General features: G+C 36.4%; 1 protein-coding gene across 3 annotated transcripts in view; it reads right to left on the bottom strand.

The window, feature by feature from the left end:
- Positions 1-1,973: 1,973 nt before the first annotated feature.
- Positions 1,974-16,249, bottom strand: part of LOC133053662 (zinc finger Y-chromosomal protein) — a 67,726-nt gene continuing 53,450 nt past the window's right edge. For 2 of the 3 annotated variants that reach the window (XM_061138180.1, XM_061138181.1), the window contains 5 exons: positions 8,156-8,305; positions 7,615-7,758; positions 7,090-7,245; positions 6,292-6,432; positions 1,974-5,502 (listed from right to left, as the gene is read on the bottom strand). In XM_061138180.1, coding sequence (XP_060994163.1) covers positions 4,319-5,502; positions 6,292-6,432; positions 7,090-7,245; positions 7,615-7,758; positions 8,156-8,305 — 1,775 coding nt within the window. In that variant the 3' untranslated portion in view covers positions 1,974-4,318. The remainder of the gene's footprint in view (positions 5,503-6,291; positions 6,433-7,089; positions 7,246-7,614; positions 7,759-8,155; positions 8,306-16,249) is intronic. The other variant, XM_061138182.1, reaches the window with a different exon arrangement.

The raw sequence follows: 16,249 nt of genomic DNA on the forward strand, positions 1-16,249 counted from the left end.
GGACTCAACAGAGCAAATGAAATGAACTAAGTTACTGATTATACACCATGCTTTTGAGTAATGCTGTTAAAAAAAAGATATCTTGGCTGGTGGTTCAATAATAACAGCTCTGCAATAGCATACCTTTAAGATATTGACTGACTGGTTGTACTTTTCTATTCCAGATAATACTGCTACAAATTATCTGGGAAGTAGGGATCTGAAAAGCAAAACTGGCTCAGTTGTATCTGACTGTCTGCAACCCCGTGGACTAAAGAGTCCATGGAATTCTCCAGGCCACAATATTTTAGTGGGTAGCCATTCCTTTCTCCCAAGGATCCAGTGCAGATCTCCTGCATTGCAGGTGGATTCTTTACCAGTTGATCTACTAGGGAAGCCAAAGAACACGGGAGTGGGTAATCTTACAAGATGTTATTTATAAAGGGTGTCTGTGTGTCTGTGTACATTCTGTTTTGTACAACTAGCGACCCTCCAGACTGCAGCCAGCCAGGGCCTGTCCAAGCGACTCTCGAAGCAAGAACACTGGAGTGGGTTGCCATGCCCTCTTCCAGGGGATGTACCTGATCAGAGATCAAACCCGAGTTTTCTCCACTGGCCAGTGGATTCTTTACCTCAGAGCCACCTGGGAGGGCCATTTATGAAGTAGTGTATTATAAATAAGTTATTCAGTTGCCATGGTCTCATCTGACTTATGACAAAGTAACATTCACCATTGCAATAATTTTTAATGCAAATTTTAATTATTTACGGTTTGAGCTATCAGGCAAATACATGTTCCTCTAAGGTGGAAGAACTGCAAGATCCTTATCTGCAAAATCAAAGACTTTTGAAATGAAATAGGTGATGGTTGCAGAGTACTGTTAATGAATTAAAGGCCTACTGTACACTTTAAGTGACTTAGGGACATTTCCGGTGGTCCAGTGTCTAAGACTCTGCACTCCCAATGTAGGGGGCCCATGTTCGATCCCTGGGCAGGGAACTAGATCTCACATGCCCCAACTAAGAGACAGCACAGCCGAATAAATACATCAAAATATTATTAAAAAAGAAAAAGAAAAACCCTGACATATATTGGGTCAATTTTGTCTCAATAAAAATCTGAATGTCCCAATCCTTTTTAAAAATTCCCCTTCACTGTGACACCATAAAATTATGTTTTCATGTGCTAATCCCAACGTGATGGTATTAGTAGGTGGGCCTTTAGGACCCAATTTGATCATGAGGATACAGCCCTCACAAGAGAATATAAGCCCTCCTTCATATCTCCCTCACTCCACCATCATGTGAAGACAAACAGAAAATGGTGGTCTATGAAGAAGGAGCAATCATTCTCTACCTTGACCATGAACTCCTCAGCCTCTGCTACTGTGAGAAATACTTACCTGTTGTTCATGAGCTACCCATTCTTTGGTATTCCACAACAGCATTCTGAATGGAATAAAGACAATTCCTCATAATGTATAGAGTCTAGCTTCTAATTTTACCACAACAATAACCCATTCTGTCAGTGTTTATAAGACACCTCCAAACTGGGCACAAAAGGATAACTCAAGGACAGGCTATTTGCTATGAAGATAGTAATCATCACCACTGATTCTTTTGATTTCATACTGAAATGAACTTTAAGTGCTCTAAAACAATGATTTTATACATGGAAAACTGCAGAATTTGGAAATGCTGAAAAAATAAATCTTTTCAAATATGATAGAAAAAAATTTCAAAGACATGATAATTAATAGGATTCAACAATCAACTACTATAAAGTATTACCTGCAAAGTCACAGGAAACATTTCTAACCAAGTCAAAAAAGGAAGGGCAACTAAGTATTTTGCAAACATTCCACTGCTATACAGAGAATTTTAAAATGCAGAAAAAACAATCCACTGTTTTATGTTTATTAGATTGAACAAAACTGTATTTTTTTTTTTCTTAAAGAAGTATTACTTTGTACTGGTAACAGACTAAACAATGATTATCAGGAAAATAAGTCTGATTTTTATTTTTGCATGTTACTCTCAAGTACACATTTACAATAGTGTCACATTTTTCTGTATGAATTTCTTATTAAGTATTGTACAATGTACAGAAGAAAGAACATACAATATTTAACAGGTTATTTCAACAAATAACTTATGTTTTCTAAAAACTGGTACCTCTTTAAAATATTAAACTGAAACATCTATTTTTTTTCTTAGCTTTGCTAATCAAATTGTTTTAAGGATTAAAACAACTTCAACTAATATTAGCACATAACAGTAAGTACAATTTAATTTTTTCTTTATGAAGACAAGTATTTTACCATACTTACTTGACCAAATCCTTAAACACCTTTTGAAGGTTTCAATATTGTGCTTAGAAACAACTGTTTGACTCCAGAATATGTGAGAAATATGTAAAGTTCTGTGTTCTTTATCTTTCAGTATATTCTTTAAAATATAAATAGCTATTTATCTGTATTAATTTTACAGAATGTTCTAAAATTCATAAATGTAAACTTTCATTAAACATTTTCTGTTACTGTAGGGGTTAACAAATTCAAGGGGGATTTAAAAGATTCTTACACATAGAAACAGTTTTCCAGATCAGGAAAACAGATACTAAAACAGGTGGGGATATACATGGAGACCAAGTAGGCAGAGGTTCCAAAATCCATCCTGTGATTGGCATTAAGTTTAAATTTCTACCTACCTAAAGCACTTGACTTAGAAAGAGAATAAATTAACCTAGCCTTGAGTGGCTGTCAATAAACCCACTTTTATTTCTAACCCTATTAATATAACTTCTGAACAAGAATATTAATGGCACAGAGAAAGGCAAAAGATGAAACTTTTACAGCAGAAGTAGAAGAAAGCACCACATAATGAAGTTGTAAGGTACCTATCCTAAGAGAAGAAAAATTTCTAATCTCCCCCCATGTGCCAGTATATTATGTGCCAGTAGCTAGTTTAACAAAAACACTAAAAAGTGTTTAACTGTGGTATAAAATTTGTATTAACATAACCAAATTGTAATTAACTGTTTGAATTCATTTTATATGTTAAAATGTCAACATTTAACTTGTCAAGTTTAGTTTGCAGTAGTCTTCCGTACATAGAGCTAGTCCTTTGTTACTCTATCATCCTATTCTCTGAGATGACAGTTTCTTTAAAAGTTTCTCAATCAGAACTGAAGACAAATGTCTTGATACTCCATTAGCTTTTCAGAAATTTTTTAAGGTATAAAGATGAAGCTGTTATGTAAGCATTCTATCTAGAAATGACTTTTCTTTTCCAATTACCAAAGATTGTTACCATAACTTTTTATAAATACACTAGTGTCATTTTTTCCCCCTAATTTTTCAGCTAAATTTCAACCTCTGAATTACAAGCTGGGGAAAATGCTCTTTCATATACTTAGATCTTCCAGGTTATAGTACTTTTAATTCTTCCCATTATAGACTTAAAATTTCGGACTGGGTGCTGACGTACATAAAATAAGCCAACAAAAAGGTACACATAAAATTTGGGGGTACCTTACACATCCAGCTGTGCAATCTATGAGCCACATACATCTCTAAAAAAATTTCAACGTAGTTCACAATAAATCTCATCTGCAGAACACAACTATTCCAAAACAAGGAGTATAGGCAAAAGAATAAAAAACAGGAAGAAGAAAAACCTTTCAGTATGACTTTCTAAAAGCATGCTATGCTGGCAAAAAAACCCACAACACTACAAAGAGGGTAAAACAAAGCAAGCTTTTTCTGTTAAACAGGATGAAAATTAAACACAAACCTAGTCAATATTTTATATTCAGCAAAGGTAGACTCTCAAGTGGGAAGTTCCATGGTCATGTGACCTGAAAATGTTAAGCTAGACAAGGAAAATGACTTTCATGTTTAATTTAGACCGATCAGTAAAATCCCTCATTGACATTAGGAGATGTTTCTATTTAATGCTAAAAATTTGTGTGGGAAAAATGAGAAAATGATTACTTTTAGAGTTACCAATACTATATTTTTTAAATCTTTCATGTGGTCTTAGAAGAGTACCATACAGGTGAATAAAAACTTAAAACAGTAAAACTTCAAAGACTGAAAAATTCAACATAGACTCAGAAATTACTAAAAACAAAATTTTGGTTGCTGCTTTTCCTCATTTAAACTGAACAGGATGCAGAACACTCTACTGAGTAAAATGCAAATTTAACAAGAAATAATCCTACCTGTACACAGTATAAATCAATGTACAGTACTGTATGTGAACAAGACTGACTAGCTTTAAAATGAAATTCTGTTTCAAGGCCAATATCTCTACAAAGCCTGTAGACGTGTTATTGTTAGGGCAGGCCAACTTCTTTATGATGTCGCGTTATGTGCTGGTTCTTTTCTGAAGGTCTTCGGAACCCTTTCTTGCAGTACTCACAACGGTGAGGATAGTCTTTTGTATGAATGGAAATAACATGCCGTTTAAAGCCTGAGGCATCTGTAGTGCTATATTCACAGTACTCACACTGATACACTTTCCTGCCACTGTGTGTCTTCATGTGCTTTTTAAGCTCATTCTGTTGCCTAAATCCCTTTTTGCATCTCTTACACCTAAATGGAAGATCTTTCGTGTGAACTGAGAGAATATGGCGACTTAGAACAAACGGATCTGCAATCTTAAAGTCACAATGTCTACACTGGTGCATTTTTTTACCCTTGTGGGCAGCCACATGCTTCTTGAGTTCTGATGGCCTGTGAAAGCCTTTATCACACATGTCACACTTATGGGGGTAGTCCTTTGTGTGAACTGAAATTATGTGACGTTTCAAATCGCTAGAGTTTGAACTCTTGTGGTCACAATGCAAGCACTGGTGTGTTTTGCTTTCTTGGTGGCTAAGAGCATGTTGCTGAACCTCTTTGGTATCTGAGAACGTCAGAAGACAAATGTCACATTTGAAAGACATTTCTTTACTATGCTTAGTTTTCACATGGGTCTTCAAATTAGAAGAGTCTGCAGACCTATATTCGCAGTACTGGCATTGGTACGGCTTCTCTCCAGTATGGATTCGCATGTGCTTTTTGAGCTCTGATGGGTGACGAAAACCTTTACCACACTCTACACATATATGAGGAAAGTTCTTGCTGTGGACTGCCAAAAGGTGGCGGTTTAATAACCCTTGTTCAGCTGTCTCATACTCACAGAATTTACATTTATGCATTTTGTTGGCTCCTTTTTCCTTATGCACCATTTTGTGAGTGAACAAAGCCCCAGCATGGGAGAAATGCTTCCCACACTCATCACATTCGATGGCCTTCTCTGCCTTGCTGGTAAGCTTGTGGCTCTCCAGGTGATTGTGTAAACTCATCTTCTTATTGGTAGTGTAATCACAATCAGTACAGCGGTACTTCTTTTTGGTAAGGTGTTCAGGATGGTTTTTCATGTGCCTTTTCAAAAAACCTCTTGACTTAAATTTTTTTCCACAAATCATACAAGGATAGACAGTCAAGGGATGTCCATCGGGACCAATAATTATTGCTAAGAAAGGAAAAGAAAGGAATGTGAGTGATCAAATGAAGTTCAGTTGTCATCTCTTCAAGCATACAAAGTGAGTTCTGAACACATTTACAAGTACTCTTTCTTATAAATTACACTTTTCAACAAAAAAACATAGTTATCATAGTGATAAAGTGAATTTGGTCCAGAAAACTCATAATGACTAAACTAATTAAAATATAATTAAAATAAAAAACCAATTAAAATATATGAAGCAAAAAATTCTGAAAGCCATATTCGATTAGATATATAGGGAAAACGTTCATAAAGCTCAACCATTTTGGTTTTATGTCAATTGTCAAGTTTATATGAACTGACAGTAAACTACAGTCATAGCCATAAAACATTCTAATGGGCAAATCACTAGACAAGCTATACAGAAAAGACATATATTCAATTAACAACTGTAGAATTTGTCCTGCTCCTCTATGAATGTGCCTGCTTCGTGCTGACACAAAACAACTTTAAATTTTTTCATTTAAACTTAACCAACATAACATTTTGGCGATTTACTTGCATTTCCAATAAAGTACCTGATAGGTTTCACTATTTTTCCTGAAGTACACTCTGATTCAAAACTGTTTCTTTTTATGAAAGGAAATCATTCATGAATATCACTTAATTCTTAAAAACTGTATTTTCAAATTCAGTACACAAAAATTGCATGTATTCTAAAAACTAAAATGCCATCACACTTTTATGGAATATATACTGGAATTTCCTCTGAGAGCTCGCAAAGCATGCTGTGCTGTGGAACTCGTGTGCCCTCACCTGTTTGGTACTGCCTGGAATCAGGTCTTCTCCTTTTCTTTGGTTTTTGTTTAGCCAGTCTGCCAAGTCCAGCAGACTCATCTATGTGCAAGAGAGCACTTGCAGTGCCATTCCGATTTTCAATTCCATCAGAATTATTACCTAACAGTGTGCATTAAAAAACAAAATTATACAGTATTATAAAGAATTAGGGACTCTTTATTAATGACAACAATGTAAAGCCATGATACTCATGAATGAGAAATTCCCTATATAGGTATAAACAATTGGCTTATTTATATAAGATGAAAGGAAATGCCTAGCTTCCAAATATAGCATCATTTTCCTCCATTAACTCTCATTCTCACTCAAACAAGTAACATACTAAAGATGAAAAAGTTCGAGCTTGAAAATCTACGAGCATGTGTGCTCAGCTGTGTCTGACTCTTTGTAAACCCACAGACTGTAGCCCGTCAGGTTCCACTGTCCATTGGGACTTCCCAGACAGGAATACTGGAGTGGGTAGCCCTGCCCTCCTCCAGGGTATCTTCCCAAACCCAGGTCTCCTTCACTGGCAGATGGATTCTTTACCACCGAGCCACCTGGGATGCCCCCTGGAAGTCTTCATACTTCTTAAATAACATAAGCATAAAGAAAGTTCCTATTAAAGACAAATGATAGACTGTATCATTTTTCTCAGTTTTTACTTAAATCAGTTCGTCAGTATTCATATTTCTGAAACCTAAGACAACAAAACCTTTTTTAATTTTGAAATCATGTTCAAGAACCATACAATCCGAAAGCTGCAATGTGGCTTACCATAAGCTGCTGCCCACGCTATTGGCATGAAGGTTTTCATTTCATTGTCATCCATTTCTTGTTCATGCACAGTGGCAGCAGCTGCTGCAGCAACAGCAGCATCTTCCTCTCCTACAATCACTTCCATATAAACTTCATCTGCAATTTCAGCAACATCTGAGTACAAAATTAACAGAACCACTTTCGTGACCAAGTTTACAGATGAGACAGGAAAAATATTTTTATTTGAATTGTTAATAAACAGAAAGTTCAAATGTTATGTACCAAGAATATTACCTTCACAAAGTAAACACACTATAATCATTTATTCAATGAATCATTTTCTTGGTTTTCACCATAATTTGTTTATAAAATGGTATCTTGAGTAAACATCAAGAATCACTGATATTTTTCTTTGCACTATGGCAGTACAACAATGTTTGCCACAGTACTGTTTTTTTTTTCTTCAAATAGTGGTACATTTTTAAAAATTTAAAGCACATAAGAAATATAAAACACTCTCCCACAAAAAGGCCACCTACTTACTTAAATCTTCATCTTCTTGTTGAGAGTCACTGACAGTCATATAAACCATCTTTTCCCTTGGCACACGAATACTGTTATTTTGATCAAGGATTTCAACTCCATGATCATTCTCAGGTTCACTCTCCACAATGTCAACAGTCCCACCTAACAGGGAAGATCACAACTCCAAGTATTTATGTGAAAACTTCATTTCCTCCTGTTTCATCTCAATAAGTAATCAGCTCTTTAAATACCTTTGTATTAATACAGTAAAAACCTGTTTTAAAAGTTATCTCCAGAAACGATTACAAGTGTTTTCAGTCTAAAACACCCAAAAGTAATTAAGTATTTGATCGGGATCTTCCCATGTGCAGCAGAATAAAAGAATCTCTCTGCCATTGCAGGAGAGGCAGGAGATGCGGGTTCAATCCCTGGGTTGGGAAGATCCCCTGGAGAAGGAAATGGCAACTAACTCCAGTACTCTGGCCTAGAGAATCCCCTGGACAGAGTTGGATACAAGCAAACACAAAGCACACATAATGTGCTAAAGGTTTCTCCTTACCTAAGTCATCCTCTCCAGGGTCAGCTTTAAAAATATACACCTTGATGACTTCAGGGCAAGTGCCATCCACCTTACAAGGATCAATTTCTGACTCTGCGTCTATGGTCATACCAGCGGAACAGTCCTGTTCCATTTTGCCATCATCATCCACTAAAAAGGCAGGACATAACATATTAACAGCAGAAACTTAAATATTGCCATTTTCAAAAATTCTTTTTTTCCAAATATTTTTCTACATTGATTCATGTAAACCTCAATGATTCTACCTAGAAAGTAGATGATTCAATGAATAAATCTCGAAAGTTCTAAAATTTTGAAAATTCTGCAAGCTATGAAGGTAAAATATTTAAAAGTAAAATGCTGATAATTCAGGAAACTAACAAAAGTAATGAAATAATATATTTTACGTTTGGATACACATATCAGTAAGATAAAAAGCATTTTATAATCTCAAAGATCTTGTGGAAAATGTCCTACTAGCAAAACCAGCAAGTAACAGTCTTAATATAAAGGTTTTTATTGGTGTTACCTCATGTTTACTACTCCTGAATACTGTTTGGTTTTATCTGTTTGTATTAGAATTACATATATTTAAAAAAAAATCAGAATATGATTTTCAAAAAAGCATATTGCACTGGTCAGTATAACCATCAAACTGTTTCATGTAAAACTATACACTCACAGACATGGTCAGTCAGTCAGTCAGTCAGTTCAGTCACTCAGTTATGTCCGACTCTTTGCGACCCCATGAATCACAGCACGCCAGGCCTCCCTGTCCATCACAAACCCCCAGAGTCTACTCAAACTCATGTCCATCGAGTCGGTGATGCCATCCAGCCATCTCATCCTCTGTCGCCCCCTTCTCCTCCTGCCCCCAATCCCTCCCAGCATCAGGGTCTTTTCCAATGAGTCAACTCTTCGCATGAGGTGGCCAAAGTATTGGAGTTTCAGCTTCAACATCAGTCCTTTCAATGAACACCCGGGACTTTTCTCCTTCAGGATGGACTAGTTGGATCTCCTTGCAGTCCAAGGGACTCTCAAGAGTCTTCTCCAACACTACAGTTGAAAACAATCAATTTTTCGGCGCTCAGCTTTCTTCACAGTCCAACTCTCACATACAGACATGGTATGTACATGCATATAATACACACAAACACACATACTTGAGTTTTGTAAAAAGTGGTAAGTCTGGGTCACTGCTTGCAAATGCAGTAAATCCATACTTCAACACACTCTTATAAACCCTAAAGGTGGTGTCAAGTTTGCAAAAAAGACCAACAACTCTTTCCTATCAACTGACACTCACAGGATTTCCAATAGTAGGGACTTGAAAATAAAGAACAAGCATTTTATATTTTAAACTTAATAACAGAAGAAAAAAAAATAAGTGGCAGCATTATGCTTAAGGTTTGGAAACTTAAAAGTCTCTCAGAGAAACAGATTCTGGATAAAAATAATATGAAAAATATAATTCCCAAATCATGTAACCTTTCCTGAATTGCTATCCGTCGCACAAAAGTAACTTTGGTGAACACTGATAAAAACCAAGCCAGTGTAATTCAATTCATCAACAATGTGTGCATTAAGCAAAGACTAAAGGAGTGTCCTCTCTGCTTTGACCACTAACTCATCCATCTTGTAGAGCTGCACAGAGAAGCAGAACCAAAGCCCAGAAAAAGAAGGTGATAATGACAGTAACATAACTACCATTTATTAAGTGATTACCTATCCAATCACTATTTGAATACTTAGCAGGAAGATTTTAAAGTACTGTCAAAATTTTAAAGGAGAGGAAAGATGTTTATGCAAGTTTAATGATTTATCTGAGGTCACACAGCTAATGATCTAAACAAAGCATGTGTGCTCAGTCATGTCCAACTCCCATGAATCCCATCAGGCTTCTCTGTCTATGGGATTCTCCAGGCAAGAACACTGGAATGGGTTGCCATGTCCTCCTTCAGGGGATCCTCCTGACACAGGGATTGTGCCCAAGTCTCATGTCTCCTGCAATGGCAGGAGCATTCTTTACCACTAGCACCACCTGGGAAACCCTAAGCCAGAATACAAAACCTGACCCATTTGACTCCCAACTAACATTCTTCAACTTTCAGTATTTTAAGAATATTTTCTCTGGTATTTAAGGTGACTTTCTGGAAAAGCCAATCATCAGTATAGTTAACCAAAGATGGCTTCCATGAAAACTGATCAGTTGAATATGTTTATGCCTCAAGTACAACTAACCTAAGGATGTGGTGATGGTACTATGTAATTTTTTATGCCTAAAATTCTTAACAATGGTTCAGAAAGTTTATAGAGTTTGCTATCTTTTAAATACTTCTCCAAATTCCCCATCATTTCCTTTAAAAGATAAAAAAAAAAAAAAATACCTCTGTTTAAACAAATTATTACATAGAAATAGAGAATATTCTTTTGTAGAACATTCAGATAAATTTGGTATTCAGTTCAGTTCAGTCACTCAGTCGTACCCAACTCTTTGCAACCCCATCAATCGGAGCATGCCAGGCCTCCCTGTCCATCACCAACTCCCAGATTTTACTCAAACTCATGTCCATCGAGTCGGTGATGCCATCAGCCCATCTCATTCTCTGTCGTCCCCTTCACCACCCACCTCCAATTTGGTATTACACTCATGAAAAAAGGACACGTTAGTTTCTTACTTACTACAAATAAACACTATCAATACCTTCCCTAAGAACTTACTTCATAAAACTGCTTTCAAACAACATTCTGAAATCTTGCACAAGTGTAAATCCTTCTATAACCCATACAGTAACACAACACCCAAACAATGTCAAGAATGAATACCTGCATTGGCTTACAGTAACTCAGAGGTCACTGATGTTCCTGATGAAAAGTGTTTTAGCGAATGCTTTGAGGGTCAGACTCAATCAGGTTGAGAATCTGATGTAAGATATAAATTTCTTTTATGTTTCGTTTACAAAAGGAGGACTAAGGAGCAGTAATCCAAAAGGATTACAAAATCAAGGTGATTACTAACTGATAATAAAATATTTAAGCATGTTCAAAGTCTGTGGATAATAAAATGAGATTCTGGAATTAGAAGACAGTGAACTGCTAAATCAGGATCTTGGAAGGGAAGAGAGACTAGAAACAAAGATCAAGCACATATATACAAGAGGAGGCAAGAACTCAAGTTTAAAAGTAACAGACTGGTAGACTCGGATAAGAACTTGATGACTGAGAGAGAATAAGTTGGTAGACGAAGAAGTTAATGATACCAAGATTCACAAAGCCCACCTTGTTAAACTCTTGGCAATTATTAATAAATACACATACACACCCCCTCCTCCTTCCCTAAACTGTGAGTTTATCTAAAATGTCTTGATGATAAATTTATTGTTTAATAAATACAGCTTGTGAGGACAAACAGGCATAGTGTCCTTAACTCTGGGTCTGATGTGTACATTGCCTTTTCTTTTCACACCTGAATATTTTTGCATGACTACATATCAAACTACTATGATATATCAGACCTAATTAAGATTATTTCCCTTAAAGTGACTTGGGGGTGTCAAACTAAGATAGCATTAGAGGGAGAAGATCTCAGCAAATGAGATAGGAGAATCCAGAATATATCAGTAATTCTTTGGAGATTCAACCACTAAGAACCTTAAAGAGGCCAGATGAAGCTGGCTTCTTTGGGCAAATCTGAAAAAACTGATTCTTAACCATGAGTTAAAGTCGCTCAATTGTGTCCAACTCTTTGCGACCCCATGGACTACAGAGTCCATGGAATTATTAAGGCCAGAATACTGAAATGTGTAGCTATTCTCTTCTTCAGGGCATCTTCCCAACCCAGGGATCAAACCCAAGTCTCCCACACTATAGGCAGACTCTACTGTCTGAGCCCCTAGGGAAGCCCAAGAATACTGGAGTGGGTAGCCTATCCCTTCTCCATGGCTCTTCCCAACTCAGGAATCGAACTGAGCTCTCCTACACTGCAGGCAGGTTCTTTACCAGCTGAGATACCACTGAAGCCAGGTACTGAAAAACCTAATGTTCGGTGTCTATAAGAACACACTACATTATTTTACAAGTGGTAGTTTGTAGGTAATCATAAAATAAAACTCTTGAAGATTGGAAATTTAATAATTTTAAAATTGTAAAATACCACATATTTACCCGTAGCTTGTAAAAGATTCTTCTAGTTGTTTCTATGGTTTTAAAAATATGCAATAAAGGGAGTTTCCTAGTTGCCAAGCAGTTACAAATTCCAGGGTTTCACTGCTTGGGCTTTGGCTCAATCTCTGGCCAGGGAACTGAGATCCTGCAAGTCCTGTGGTGTGGCCATAAAAACAAACAAACAAATGAACAAACCACAGCAGAGCGTCTCTTCTGCACCAAATTTTAAAAATTAAAATTAAAAAATATAGGTGTCCTGTTACTACTTAACCTCTGATTTTAAAACTAATTTAAAAATTAAAATTTAAAGCCTGCATAAGATTGAGTCATGTAACAATAAAGAAACAGGCCTTAGAATAAGGCCGCTCCAAAGAGAAAGTATAACTTCTGGAAATTAGGACTGCTTTTAATCAGAGCTAGCTTCTACATGGCATTTTAGAATTTCTCTGGCAGTTCTAAACATTCTGTCTCCCTCCTCACAGATAAAGAAATGAAAGTTGGGGTGGCATGTTAACTGACAAAAGTTGGTGAGCTTACTAAGTAAAAGGTAATGGAGAAACAATGAGAAAGACGTCTTCAAGAACTCAGTTTCATTTCATTTTTCACCAGGTTATGTTACCTTACTTCTCTAAACTTCTGGAAAAAATTATTCATGATTTTACAAGGAAAAAAATGGTATCAAATTTGCACTGGTACTGCACTTTTTCTAAACTAACCTCATAAACTGAGGTATCTTTTACCATCTGTTACTAATATATGTTAAAATATTAAATGAAAATATATGACTTACCTCACCATTTACTTAAACTGCCTCATCTTTCAAGATCAGGTCATCATTAAAATTTATCAATCACTGCTTGTATCCCAGGAACCTAATGATTATCTACTGGATCTTCCCTCTCCAGGTTTCCCACCTATCGCCCCAACACTGCTACCGATTTATCTTTCCAAAAACATCCCTGTTCTCCTTTTCTACCAAGTAAAATAGAAATCGGGCTTCCCCATCAGCTCAGCAGTTAAGGAATAAGCCTGTCAATGTAGGAGATCCACGTTTGATCCCTGGGTAGCGAAGATCCCCTAAAGAAGGAAATGGTAACCCAGCCCAGTATTCTTGTCTAGGAAAACTCACAGACAGACGAGCCTGGTGGGCTACAATCCATGGAGTCACAAAGAACCACACACAACTGAGCACACACAGCAATGACTAGTAAATGGGCTTCCCAAGTGGCTCAGATGGTAAAGAATTCATCTGACAATGCAAGAGACCCAAGTTTGATCACTAGGTTGGGACGATCCTGTGGAAAAGGAAATGGTAATCCACTTCAGTATTCTTGCCTCAGAAAATTCCATGGACAGAGGAGCCTGACTGGCCTCTTCTGTGGCTGGCATCACACAAAATTCAGACACAACTTAGTGACTACTTAATGACTACTACTAACAACAACAATTAATAACGTTGATCTTCTATATGCTTACTTTTTCCTTTGGTGAAAGATCCACTCTTTGCCCATTTTCAAAATAAGGTTGTTTTTTTCTTACTGAATTAAAAATTTAATATTCTGGTTCCTAGACCCTTGAATATAGGCTTCAGAAATACACAGAAATATTTTCACCAACAGTTATTTTTTTACTCTGTTGACAGTGTCTGAGAAACAAAAACACTTTCAAATTTGACTTAGTTCTATTTATTTTTCCTTTGCTGTTTGTGGTTTTTGGTGCCAAACCTGCAAAGCTGCTGCCGTTACAATTTAAGAATACTTTCACCGAATTTTCTTCTCAGTGTTTCAGAATTTTAACTCCCGCATTTAAGTCATTTTTTTCTTTTTTAAGGTTAGTTTTTAAAACTCAACATTTTATTTTTTTGGTATCCTTTGGGTCTTCCTTGCTTTGCACAGGCTTTCTCTAGTTGCAGTGAGAAGGGAGCTACTCTTCATTATGGTACCTGAGGCTCTCATTGCAAAGGCTTCTCTTGTTGCAGAAGACATGAGCATGAGCATGAATAACTGCAGCATGTGGACTCCATAGTTATGGTGCACAGGCTTGGTTGTTCCATATCATTTGGAATCCTCCCGTACCAGGGGTCTAACCCATGTCCCCTGTATTGGCTGGCAGGTGGACTCTTCCACTGTGCCACCACTGAATTCTACATTTAAGTCCTGAGTTACTTTTGTATATGTTCCAGATAGTGGCCCAACTTCATTCATTTACATGTGGATGTAAAAATTATCCCAGTAATTACAGTTATTACAGTAATTACAGTTATCCCAGTATTTATTATTATTGGCTGAAGAGACCATTTTTTACCTTACTGAACTATCTTGACAACTTCATGAAAAATCAACTGACCACAGATGTACAGATTAATATGTGTGGACTACTCCATTCACTTACATGCCTATCCGTATCCAACACTAGTCAGTCTTGATTACTACAGCTTTTCTTTTTTTAACATGGGAAGGTCTTAATTTCTCCTTTATTTTTAAAACTTTAGTTAGAGAATACTTAGTTGACAATTTTTGTTCAACTTTTAATATGTTGAATACATTATCCATATGCCTTCTAGCTACCATTTTTCCTAATGAGAAAACTGCCATTACTCTTTTTGAGGAAAGATCATTTGTATGAGAAGAATCAATTCTGCCTGGCTTTCAAGATTTACTGTCTTTTAACAAATTAAAAGTCACCTCTTCTATCAATTTTCTCCCTGATAATGTTTAATTCAATTTTTTAACCACTTCATTTTTGTAATTTTCTAAAACATGACCAGAAGATTGATAATTACGTATTTTAACTCTTATTGCTGCTTGTAACGTTTTTGCCAATTAGTTTACACATGGTATAAAGTTCAAATAGTACAAAGGGTATACAATAAAAAATGTCTCCGTGCAAGTCATGTCTGCAATCTCCTCTGCAGAGCAATTCCTGAGGGTTTCTGGGTAAATATTTGGAATCTCATGCAAATGCACACATATCTATATGAATTCCTAGAAGTATAATTTTTGCTACGGGTATATGCATTTAAAATTTTGTTTTAAATGTCACTGTCAGGTGACTTCCCTGACAGTCCCAGTAGTTAAGACTTCTGCTTCCACTGTAGGGGGTGCAGACTCAATCCCTACTTATGAACTAAGATCTCACATGTCATCCAGTACAGCCAGAAAGACAATAAATAAACTTTTGTACACAGACAATACAGTGGATTAGAGTGACAACACAGTGGCCTTTACCTTGTTGATGGTTTCCTGAATTTAACAGCTTAGTTTTCACTTCCTTTTATTGCCGAGTAACAGTTCCTTTGACATGGTGTACACCTGGTATACATTTCCTAAATACATTTTAGAATGCTTATACTAAAAAAACATCAATTTTAGCCTGACAAACAAAACCTTATTTCTGTATCTTATCAAACAAACTTTAAAAAACTGATTAAGACTTCCTTGGTGCTATAGTGGGTAGAAATCTGCCTTCCAATGCAGGGAAAATGGGTTCTATTCCTAGTCTAGGAAGATCCTACATGCTGTGGAGCTACAAAGCCTATGTGCCACAACTGCTGAAGCCCCCAAGTCCCAGGGCCCATGTTCAGCAACAAGAGAAGCCACCACAATGAAAAGGCTGCATACCACAACTATAGAGTAGTTTCCCCTCATCACAACCAGAGAAAGCCCATGTGCAATAACAGAGACAGAGTGAAACTAAAAATAAAGAAAGTATCTCAGTAGGACATAATCCCTAACATATCCTTATTCATTTTTCAGAAACAATTCCTATGTATGTTAAACTGTTATTCTGTCTTACCATTTTAAAATAAATTCTAAAAACAAACAAAGCACCTGGTAGTGAGCTTACAATGGTAAGGAATATAACATATCCAATTAGCTATTGAACAAAGGAATATATACATAGAACTTAAGAATATAAAATAAGTGAAAT

Source organism: Dama dama, chromosome Y, assembly GCF_033118175.1.
Source record: "Dama dama isolate Ldn47 chromosome Y, ASM3311817v1, whole genome shotgun sequence".
Lineage (NCBI taxonomy): Eukaryota > Metazoa > Chordata > Mammalia > Artiodactyla > Cervidae > Dama > Dama dama.